An 11,205-nucleotide genomic window follows, 5' to 3' on the forward strand; every position below is an offset into this window, starting at 1 on the left:
CCGCCCTCTGAGTTCCTTCAGGATGAGGACTGTCTTCACTTTTGCACATCCAGCCTCTGGCACTGGAACCTAGGAGGTGCTCAATAAATGCTTAGTGAAGGGAGGAATGAATCAACACAACCACACCAGCAGGCTCCAGGCTTCCAGTTGCAAAATGAGTGTCCAGTTGCAAAACAGAACGAAGCTGTGCCACAGGATTTAGAGGTCCCTTCATTGTCTCAGCAAAGCCCAGCTCTGCACCCAAGCCTAGAAGCACTTGGAACTGGAGACGTAGGAAAAACTGGGTGAGATTCCAGCATGAGCAGGAGAGGGGCAACCGTCACCAGCTGAGTCACTCAGAGGATCCGGGAAGCAAACACCCTTCACTGTTTCCTGTTCTGGGCTGTCACTCCTGTCCCTCTGCTGACACCACCTTGCACTCCAAAGAGGCCAGCTGAGCCCCTGAGCTCAGCAGGGGTCCATCTAGTATTAAAACCACGACACCAGGCACCACCACACCGTCCCCCTCTCCCTGCCAGCACAGAAGCCACTCAGCCAGCCACCTCAGTCTCATCATCATCATCATCCTTGCCGGTCTGCAGCCTGCGCACGATGCGGGTAAGGTCTAGGCTGCGCGTCAGTGTGTCCAGCAGCATCTGGTCCTTCTGGACGCCCTCCATGAACTCTTCTAGGGAGAGCTCCCCTGGGGGTCAAAGTAGGAAAGTCAGTCAGGAGGGGGGGAAAAGGGTTCACCGGCTACAGAGCAGGGTCCAGAACTGGCTTCTTGCAAGTGACCAGGCAGAGTGAAGATGGGGGTAGAGAGGCCTAGGGGTGCAGCAGGCAGGGAAGCTGGAGCCCAAAGTCTAGTCTAAACCTAAAAAAATCCCACTCTCGTGTGTCCATTTTGACTCGTAAGGCAAAACTGAGGGTAACCTCTGCTGGCCTAGTAGGGGAGTGACGCTGCCAACCCAAAGGTAGATGGTTTGAATCCACTAGCTGCTCCACAGGATAAAGTTTACAACCTCTGAAGACCCGCTTAGATAAGGGGAGGGGGGAGAGGTCAGCTTTGCATCGGTTCCATGTGGATGGTAATAAGTCTGAATTCAGTTTGAGGGCAGTGTTTTACCGTAAATTCCCAACCTGTAAATTTTTACAGAAGTAGACAGCTTCCTTTTTTGCCCACCACGGAGAAGATAGCAGTATCCACCTTTCTGTTAGCAGCCCAACCCTTAGTTCACCACACGACCAGAGCTCCTTAAAATCTGGTCACAAGCTCCTAAAAGCCAATTCTGTGGCTGAGACAGGTGGATGGACCACTCCCACCGTTGGTGACACCACCCTCGGGTCCCTCCACATCCCTGTCACCCTCCTCCAGCGCTCTCACCATCCCCGTTGATGTCGATCTTGGTGAACACTAAATCTGTGAACTCCTCCGCGGTCAAGGTCGTGTCACTGCAAGGGTTAATGGCTCGGATGGCCTAGCAGAGACAGAAAAGCACAAGTGAGGATCCAGACTACTGGGTCTTGGGAGCGAGGGTGGTGGTTGTTGTTGTTGTGTGCCGGTAGAGTTAGAACCGACCAGTAGTTGACCCTCAGAGCAGATTTTCAGAGACACTCCTATGGGAGGAGATTGCCCTTTCTTCTCCCACAGGATGGCTGGTGCATTCGAACCTCAAGTCTTTGGGATTGCAGCCCAGCTTCTTACCACTAGGCCACCAGTGCTCATAGTGAGGGTAAGGTAGTGAAAATTTGTCTGGCTTCCAACAGTAAAGGGTGGAGTAAGGGGTGGAGGGGTGTGGGGTATGGACATTGTGTGGGGGCCAAGGTGCCTGGAGCCTTAGATAAAAATGGGATATAGATTTGAGCTTCTATAGTTACTCAGTATAAAAGAGGAAACAGGCCTGCAACAATGAATGAATGGAAATCCAAAGTCTCTGTAAACTTTCATTAAAATTAATTAAAAAAAAATTAAACCTAAAAAAAAAAAAAAGGAAACAGGCCAAGAGAAGGGGAGGGGAACGGCTTGGATAGTGCAAGTGGTGAGGGGTACAGCCGGGCCACAGCTGCCACTGGGACGCCACCCCCATCCAGCCTTCTTCTCATAAAAGCCCCCACTCGGTGATTCTCAGCTCCTGGTCAGCTCCTGGAGCACCCGCCCCCACCCATGGTCCGGGCCTCTGCACCTGGAGTTACCCGGATGATGGTGAGCAGCTCGTCACGGTCGATGCATCCATTGCCATCAACGTCGTAGAGCTTGAAGTACCAGCGCAACTTCTGTTCCACCTTTCCCTTGAGGACCAGGCTCAGCGCTGCCACGTACTCCATGAAGTCGATGTAACCGTCCTGCGTGAGGGGCGTGGCCTCCGTGAGACCCGCCCCTGACCACGCCCACACGACAAGACTCCCCGCCCACACATACACCCCACTCACCTTCCACCCCCTTATCTTCCCCACCCCTCTCTTCCCAATCCCGCTCTACCGTTTCATTTTCTGAGTTTTGAGCCTCTGCTTTGCTCCTTATGCTGACACAGACTGAAAGGATTCAGATAGAGCCTTGACCGACTGAAGCCTTAGAGTTGAGGAGCACAGATTTGAATCCCGGGCCCCACCTTTTCAAAGCTGAGGTGAAAGACTTGTCTTTGACCTTTGATTTCCCAATCTACAAATTACAATAGTACCTTCCTCACGGGCCTGTATCAGGACCAGAGGGGTTCACGTGTATAAAGAAAGTGCTCAGAACACTGCTTGGGACACAGTATACACTCAATAAACGTTAAACGGGTTTTTGAGTAAGTGTTATTACCACCACGTGCATTACTCCAGATGGAACTGAGTGATTAATAATACTAAGGAATCACTAAGTTCTTATGATATATAATCAACGACAACTCTTGGCACAGGCCCTAGTGCAATAAAAACCGTGGCCTTCCAAGGGAGATGGTGCCCTAATGAACCTTAGAGGAGCTGACCAGAGGAATTGACCTGCAGTAGTGCCAGTGTCCCCAAATGCTCACTGGACAGTCATTCTTCCTGGCTCGGGCTGCTCTGCCCTGTGGACTAGGGAAACAGGAAACACAGGACCTATATTGTCAGAATGGGTCCCTAGCAGCAGGGCACAGATAAGCAAGAAGGCTGCCAAGGCGACACTGGGGACTCCGACACAGGCATGAGCATAGTTCTACTTTCATTCTTTGACTTTCTATACTGATTGATTTCTGTTGTGTTTCACTGGTTCTGTAAAGATCACAGACTTGGAAATCCAATGGGACAGCTCTGCTCTATGTTACAAGGTCACTAGAAATCAGGGTCAACCTGAAGGCAGTGGGTTAGTTTTAATATTGTCAAGAAATATTACAGTAAGTTGTACTACTTTTGTAGGAATAATAAAAAAAACAATGGCTAAAGAGGGCAACAGAAAAAAGTGCAGGCTTTTGTGTGAGAAGATCTGAACCACAGAGGAAGACATGTGACTTTGGACGAATCACAGAATCTCACTACACCCTGTTTTCTCAGCTCTAAGATGGAAATGACATCGTGGTCTTCTCAGAATTATTGTATCGATCAGTTTCAATAAAAATGTTAAGGAGAACTAATGTTTTTAGTGCTTCCTAGGCTAGGAGCTTTCTATACTTTACCCATATTATTTATAATACCATCTGGAAATGGATATTTCCCTGCCCTTTCTAAAAAGGGAAAGCTGAAATGAAGAAAGGCTAGGCCACACAAAAGGAGCATAGTGGTGCAGTGGTTAAGTAGCTGCTAAACAAAAAGTTAATGATTTGAACCCACCCACACCTAATGAGTGCTCTAGTGGCCTAGTGGGTAAGGACTTGTGCTGTCAACTCAGAGGCAAACAGTTCAAATCCACCAGCTGCTCCTCAGGAGGAAGATGTATGAGCTCCTCCCAGGTGATTATGAGTCTCTGAAAACCTGCCGGAGGGTTGGTTGAATTGGTTCTGACTTGATGCAGGCAGCCAGTCAGAAACTAGGTCTCCGAAACTACAGCAGCACAAATGGAGGGAGGGAAGATTTACATTGATTTGCATGAACCTGTGCACATCTGGCTGCCAGGTATCCCAACCTCAGGCAAAATTTTGAAGTAAGCAAAGCATGTGCTGTGTTTCAGGTCACACTTCCCACTCACACAGCTATACCCCCAAGCCTGTCCACCCAGTGAAGCAGCCTAGGATACAAAACCCATCTTCTAACTCAGGAGTTGGCAAATATTTTCTCTAAAGGGCCCCAAACCCCACTGCTGTTGAGTCGATTCTGATTCTTTATGACCCCCCCCATCAGGTTTCTGAGGTGATAAATCTTCATGGGAGGAGACTGTCCAGTTTCCTCTTGCAGAGTGGCTAGTGGCTCCAAACTACTGACCTTTCAGTTAGCAGCCCAACACGTAACACACTATACCACCAGAGCTCCTTGCTTTAAAGGGCCAGATAGCAAATGTCTGCAGGCCGTGTGGTCTCTGTCACTGACACTATTCTTTTGCTGTAGTGTGAAAGCAGACTTAGGCCATATGTGACAGAATTGGCATGATGTGTTCTAATAGAATTTTATCCACATTCAGCAAGAATGATCTTTTGTTAAGAGCAATGGAAAAGTTTAGAAATGGATTGTGGTAGTGACTGTACAGCTTGATAAACATTTTTGCTTATAAAAGATGTTGAAATGGCAATTGTTCATATATATGCATATGTGTGGTGGTGGTGTTGTGTGCCATGGTGTCAGAACCAGCCCATAGCTGACCCTCTGGCAGATTTTCAGAGGCAGTTAATCACATAGGAGGAGACTGCCCATCCTTCTCCTGCAGGGCAATTAGTGGATTTGAACAGCACATTTCCAGAATTGCAGTACAGCTTCTTACCCCTAGGCCACTATAGGATGGATAGATGGATGGATAGATAGATAGATAGATAGATAGATAGATAGATAGATAGATAGATAGATAGATGATAGATAGATAGATATAAGCTCTATCTATTTATATTTATCACAAAAAAAACCCAAAAACTTAATTTATAAAAGCAAGCCCACCATCCTAGTTTGCTCACCGCTATTCTAACTCGCCTCTGCACTGAAACTTTCAGTCCTCTGTTCAGTATCTCCTAGCCAGTCTGTTAAACTGCTTTGTTTCAACAACAATGGGTCAAGGTGGTGTTGTGATTGTATTTCATAGGTAGGTGCATATGAGGCACTTCATAGAAGATGTTCTAGGGCATTCTTCATTTTAATAATTACATATTTAAATTAATGTGGATTATGAAACATAACTGGCCCATAAAGCTTGTAGTGTCTCATATATTCATACAACAAATGTTATGGTCTAACATATTCCAGACTGCACCCAAAATGATCCTTAGAAGCCAGAATGGTTAGTGTCACACACTCTGGGTGTGTTGTTAGGAGGGGTTAGTCCCTGGAGGACATCACGCTCAGTGAAAGTAGAAGGTCAGCAGGAAGAGAAGGACTCAGTAGAATGAATTTACCATAGTGGCCAACACAAGGGCAGAGACGGTGAGGGTGATGATTGTGAGAGGGAGCAGGGTTTTGGGGTGTTGTGCACTGAGTCAGAGCCAGCTTGGTAGATCCTAATAGGCAGAACCATAACCCTGTGTCCCAGGTGCAGCTTTAGGTGCTGGGAACACAGACAGGCGGGAAGGACTGCTCTGACTGAGCTCCTGCTCCAGCAGGGGGAGACAGTCAATAAACAAAACAGCTAAACTAACATAATATAGATGTTGGAAGTTGTGAACCTCAACTAAGGGCTTTCATCAATTTACTTTTGTTTATTCAGCGTTTCATTTTTGTTACATAGAAGATCACTGCACACAACATGAGAGCTGACTCAACAGCAACTAAGATTAAAACAACATCTATCATCAAATTGAGTCTGATTCATGGGCTCATCACGTGTGCCCGGTTAGAACTCAGCTCACAGGGTTCTCAGTGGCGGATTTTTCTAGAGCCCTTATTGTTCATCATGAACTGAAGATTCAGAAGAGAATGGGTCTTGTTTCTGCCTTTGTTTTCTTGGGGATGGCAGAGAAAACAAACACAAGTTGCCGTTGAGTTGGCTCTGACACAGTGATTCCACATATGTCATGGTAGAACAGTGCCCGTGGGATTTTCAGTGGCTAGTTTTCCTCAAGTCGGTCACCAGGCCTTTCTTTTGAGCCACCTTTGGGTGTATTTGAACCTCCAACCTTCTCTTGAGCAGCTAAATTAGTTAACTATGCCACCCAGAGATTCCAAAGAAAGACAGAATGAGCCACAAATTAGTGTCACCGGAAGCTGAATGTGATGGTTTCTTCTGCCTCTCCCATGTTTCCATCTTGGAATAGCTATAGCTAGATATTTACAAAAGAGGCATTGAGACCCTACTATGTGCTTGGCACTGTATGTGATACTTTTGACCAGATCATTTCACGCTCACAAGGATGGAGAGGGATAGGAGAAAGGACAGAAAATCTTCATCACCTGCCAGGCTTTTGTTACTAAAGTTACCCAGGTTGTTCTGTGGATTCCAGAGCTGGAAACAGGCAGGGTGTCTGGTCTTGGAGGAACCCAGGCTACCGCAACTCCAAAATACCCACTGACTGACTTTCATCTTTTCTCAGTAAGCATGAAAACCCAAGTGGTCAGACTGCATCTATCTCTCCGAGTAACCACTGTACTCATGAGGTGATAACTTTTTTCTTTTCCTGTTGTGTACTGTCCAGCCACATCTGTCACAGGAGATTACCCCTCCTCCAGTGAAGCATCTGGTGGATTCAAACTACTCACCTTCAGGATTGCAGTGCAGCTTCTTTCCACTAAGCCACCAGAGCTCCCTGAGGCGATAACTTTTGATAACCAAGAGGAGATGCAGAAAAAGCAAGTAGGCTCTGTGAGGTGTGGGTCCCCGGTCATTGAGGTGACCTTGAGCCTGCTCCCCTCTCAGCCTCAACTTCCTCACTGGACCCATCTGTCAGAGTGCTAACACGCTTGTTGGTTTCCCTTTTCCCACCTGTATCTGGGGAGGACTATGCACCATGAAGCTTGCTGTTATTGATCCAATTTCATAAATTAATCAGTGAGTTTTGTTGTTTGTTTAGGGATATACATAGTCACATATCCACTTCAGCAATTTCTGCACGTACAGTTCACTATTGGTTCGTTTTCAACAGCTAATTTTGTTGGTTTGGATTCATTCAGTCAAGAAATGGTAGTGGTAGGGAAACTCAAACCAGCGACACTCACTTGGCCTCCAACTGGACAGTGAGGATGGGATGAGCCACTGTCCTGTGTTCACTGCAGCCGGGAGAGGCTGCCAGAGCCAGCCTGCAGCCCTCACCGCCTGGACAGTGCAAACAGCACGGGGCTCACAGGAAGTTTATCTATTTATTGATGTAGTAGGCATGGTTTCTTGGCTGCTTGGTGTCACTGAGTTTGTTTGGACCCAGAGGCACCTTATGCACAACAGACCAAAACGCCGCCCTTTCCTATACCTTCCGTATAGGCTTTGCTTGAGCCGATTGCAGCCACTGGGTCAACCCATCTCACTGAAGGCCTTCCTCTTTTCGCTGACCTGCTTTCCCCTGGAGTTCTAGTCTATAGGGGCTTGTGCTGTTAATGCAAAGATGGCACCTCTCTGGTGGTTCAAATCCACTTATAGCCCTGAGGGAGAAAGACGAGCAGTTTCATCCTGTGTGATTTATAACCTCTGAAAACCCACTGGAAGGTCAGCTATGAGTTGGTTCTGACTTGTCAGCAGGGAATTGATGAGTCTACTTTTTCCAGCATGATGCCCTTCTCTAAGGACTGTTGTTGTTATGTGCCGTTGAGTCACCTGTGACCCATAGTGACCCTATGTACAACAGCTCTGAACTCTGCCCTATTCTGAGCCAGTCTCACTAATTCTGACACACCAACTCCATTGCCCTAGTTACGGTATCAATTCATCTCATCTGGGGTCTTCCTCTCCTGTTCTGTCCCTCCACCCTTCCAAGAATGATGCCCTTCTCCAAGGACTGGTCTCTTCTGCCCACAAGCCCAAATTATGCGAGATGGAGCTTCAAAATACTAGTCTCCAAGGAGAAACTTGGTTTCACCCTCTCCAAGACAGACCTATTTGTTTTCTTGGCAGTCCATGGTATGTTCAAGACTCTTCTCCAGGAACACAACTCGAAGGCATCAATTCATCTTTTGTCATCCTTAGTCACTGTCTAGCTCTCTGATGCATACAAGTAATTGTGAAGAACATGGCCTGGATTAGGTGCACCTTAGTCTCTAGACTGACATCATTGCTTTTCTAGCTCTTCCTATTAATATGTCTAAAGTATGAAGTATGTAAGAGGAAGTATCACCACCCCAGCTTCTCAGGAGCACACTGACTATACTTCCGTCCAGACAGGTTTCTTTATTATTCTGTCAGTACATGGTCTATTCAGTAGGTTTTCCCCAACACCATAATCCAAACACATCTATTCTTCTTCTTCAGACTTCCTTACTTATCGACTTTCACCTGCATATGAGGGACTGAAAAAGACTATGGCTTGGATTAGATGCACCTGAGTCCCTCAGTAACATCTTTATTAATTAATCTTATTAAGGGAGATTTTATATGTTGTCTGCGAAGGTTTTTCACAGCAATTTAGTTTCTCATTCAACAATTTCTACACAAGTGGTTGGGCAACATTCACTGTGATCATCACAATATATGGACATCTATATTATTATTTCCTTGCTGGTTGTTTTGTTTACATCAGTCTAGTTTGCCAAGCCCCTCACCTTCTCATTTTTGTGAAAATAATTACTGACTGTTTGGTCTCATCTAAATGATTCTTTAAAGAAGCAGCATTACTTATGGATGTTATTCCATGTTGGTGGACCAAACTGAGCTCCAAGACTTGTTTCAGTTCAAGATTTAAAAAGTATCTCTGGACAAAATAGCCTTGGAGAGTCCTCCAGTCTCCACCTGCCCTGTCAATCCAGCAGCTATTTTAAACTCACTAATATTTAAGGTCAGGAGGCCAAAGCAGATTACTGGCTTTGAGTCTCAGCCTCTAGAGCAGCATCCCTGGGCTCAGGGGCTTTCCTGAGGACGACATTGTGGGGCCTGAGAACAAAAGTCCTTGATAAGGAAACGGGAGAATGGAGTCACCACCTGGACCCTCAGGGAGCTTCAGAAGTGCAATCAGTCCTTGCTGGAAGGGGATGAATTCATGGTGGAGCCCCACCACCTTGCCTCCAAACACACAGAGCCAGCTTGTCCTCTTGCTTTGCAAGGAAACTCATTTCGGGGGCTGAGACAATTCTCTATAAGCCCCCTGCAAACACAGATAGGATGCCAGGGAAGCACAACCCATAAAATTTGCACTTGGTTGAGCAATTCATATGCAATTAACTTTTTTCTTTTTTACATCTAAGAAGCACATGCATTGCCCCAAAGCTGAAACTTTTCTTTCCCATTGAATGGGAATCCAACAGAATGTGGAAATTATTTAATAGTATCATTACTATCACATGCAAGCAAAATCCTGCTGGGTATCAGTCAAAAACAGCTGGAACAGTACATAGAGAACTGCCAGACGTTCAAGCTGGATTTAGAAGAAGTCGTTTGAATTCACCAGTGGGTCCCCAGGAGAAAGGACAGTCTCCTCCTGTGCAATTTACAGCTTCCCAAAACCTGCAGAAGGGTCAGCTATGAACAGGTCTTAACTTGACAGCAGAGAGCGTGAATGGAAAGTGTACAATAATGCAGACGTCATGTCAATGACACAAGCTTCTACTTTTCCCCTAGAAATTCACTGGCAGTTGTGGGTTTTTTAACCATATTAGAAGGCATATTAATGTTTTCAATGTTGCTCATTGTATCTGGGCCATCAGTACAGCACACCAATATTTGTTTTTATATGCAGTTGTGTATATCTGTGTGTGAGTGTTCCATTCTTATTTCAATAATGTAAAATAAAGAAAAAATATTGACAATTAAAAAAGGAAAGTGAGTCAACCGGGCCTCCTTGTACCTCTTTCCCTTGGCGTCTTTGTGCTCCTAGGACCCTCTCCTCCAGAGTTTTCTTGGTCCCCACCTTCCCTCCCTGTAAGTCTCGCTCAAATGTCTCTTTATTAACTCTAGCCCTGACCTCCTGTTTATAAATGAGACCAGCTTTCACCCTGTATTTTGGGAGTTGGAACCACTGACCTTTTTAAGTTAGCAGTCGAATGAGTAACCAGTGAGCCTTCAACAACCATTAGCCAAAATGAAATCTTTTATGTCAAAATGTGACTTCCCTAAGTAAACAAATAACTGTATTTATGAAATCCCTCCTCCAGTGGACACTGCTGTTCCTACTTCCTCAGCCTCTGCAGTCCCCCCAACTCTCCCTGAGCCCTGCTCACCTTATTAAAGTCAAAGGTCTCAAACATCTGCTCCACATACTGGCTGGATGACGGGCTTAGGTTCTTGAGGCCAAAGAACTGGCGGAACTCGTAGAGGGTGAGCTGGCCCGAGGGGCACTCGGTCATGAACTTCTTGTACCACTGGTGACATTCGGTGCTGCTCAGCTCCTCCACTGACTTGCCTTCCAACACGTTGCCCATGGCTCAGGCTCTGGAGGGGCTGACGCCCACGATGCACAAGTCCTGTTCTGGGCTTCTCCCTGCAAAAGGGTGCCTTGCCCTCCAAGAAGACTCAGGTTTGAACAAAGAAGAACCCGAGGAATCAGACTGCCCAGAGAAGTATCTGAAGAAGGTGAGCAGCCAGGGAGGAAATGATTCAGCTGCAGAAGGGGAAAAAAAACATCTGAAGAGGGAGAGCAGAGCAGTGGAGGACTGTGCAAGCTCACACGCAAGCCCAGAGGATGCGGGTGTTAGAAGTCCACATTAAATCTTTGACAGCCAATGGGGACAGCACGCTGCGGGTGAGGGATGAAAATAGAACAGAGCTTACCACGCGGAGGCCGGGGATTATGGCCTTTAGTTGGGAGAAGATTTTCCTACCCAGTTTGCAATCTCCTAATCCCTTCTTAAACAGTCCTGGTGGCACAGTGGTTAAACCCTAGCTGCTAGCCAAAAAAGTCAGTAGTGCAAACACATGGGCTGGGTCTTTGGAGAAGGATGAGGCTGTCTGCTTCCATAAAGATTGCCACCGTGGAGACCCAGTGGGCAGTTCTACTCTGTTGTACAGGATCTCGATGAATAAGAATTGATAGCAAGGGTTTTACAGGTAATCCCTTCTTG

At 46.4% G+C, this 11,205-nt stretch overlaps 1 protein-coding gene across 1 annotated transcript; it reads right to left on the bottom strand.

Moving 5' to 3' along the window:
* Positions 1 to 527: 527 nt before the first annotated feature.
* On the bottom strand, positions 528 to 10,589 carry GUCA1A (guanylate cyclase activator 1A (retina)). The gene is made up of 4 exons (XM_006881991.1): positions 10,366 to 10,589; positions 2,173 to 2,322; positions 1,364 to 1,457; positions 528 to 682 (listed from the first exon to the last, which is right to left on the bottom strand). Exons 1-4 carry the CDS (start codon positions 10,564 to 10,566, stop codon positions 531 to 533), a joined length of 597 nt encoding a protein of 198 aa, XP_006882053.1. The 5' UTR covers positions 10,567 to 10,589; the 3' UTR covers positions 528 to 530.
* Between the last annotated feature and the right edge of the window lie 616 nt (positions 10,590 to 11,205).

The sequence above is a fragment of the Elephantulus edwardii genome, unplaced genomic scaffold, assembly GCF_000299155.1.
Source record: "Elephantulus edwardii isolate Elephantulus edwardi_28Jun2011 unplaced genomic scaffold, EleEdw1.0 scaffold00017, whole genome shotgun sequence".
Lineage (NCBI taxonomy): Eukaryota > Metazoa > Chordata > Mammalia > Macroscelidea > Macroscelididae > Elephantulus > Elephantulus edwardii.

Coding starts and splice junctions, on each gene's coding strand:
- GUCA1A (XM_006881991.1), bottom strand. CDS start 10,566: ATGGGCAACGTGTTGGAAGGCAAGTCAGTGGAGGAGCTGAGCAGCACC. Junction 2,323..10,365: donor AGACCTTTGACTTTAATAAG/GTGAGCAGGGCT, acceptor CCCCTCACGCAG/GACGGTTACATCGACTTCAT. Junction 683..1,363: donor GATCGACATCAACGGGGATG/GTGAGAGCGCTG, acceptor TTTGACCCCCAG/GGGAGCTCTCCCTAGAAGAG.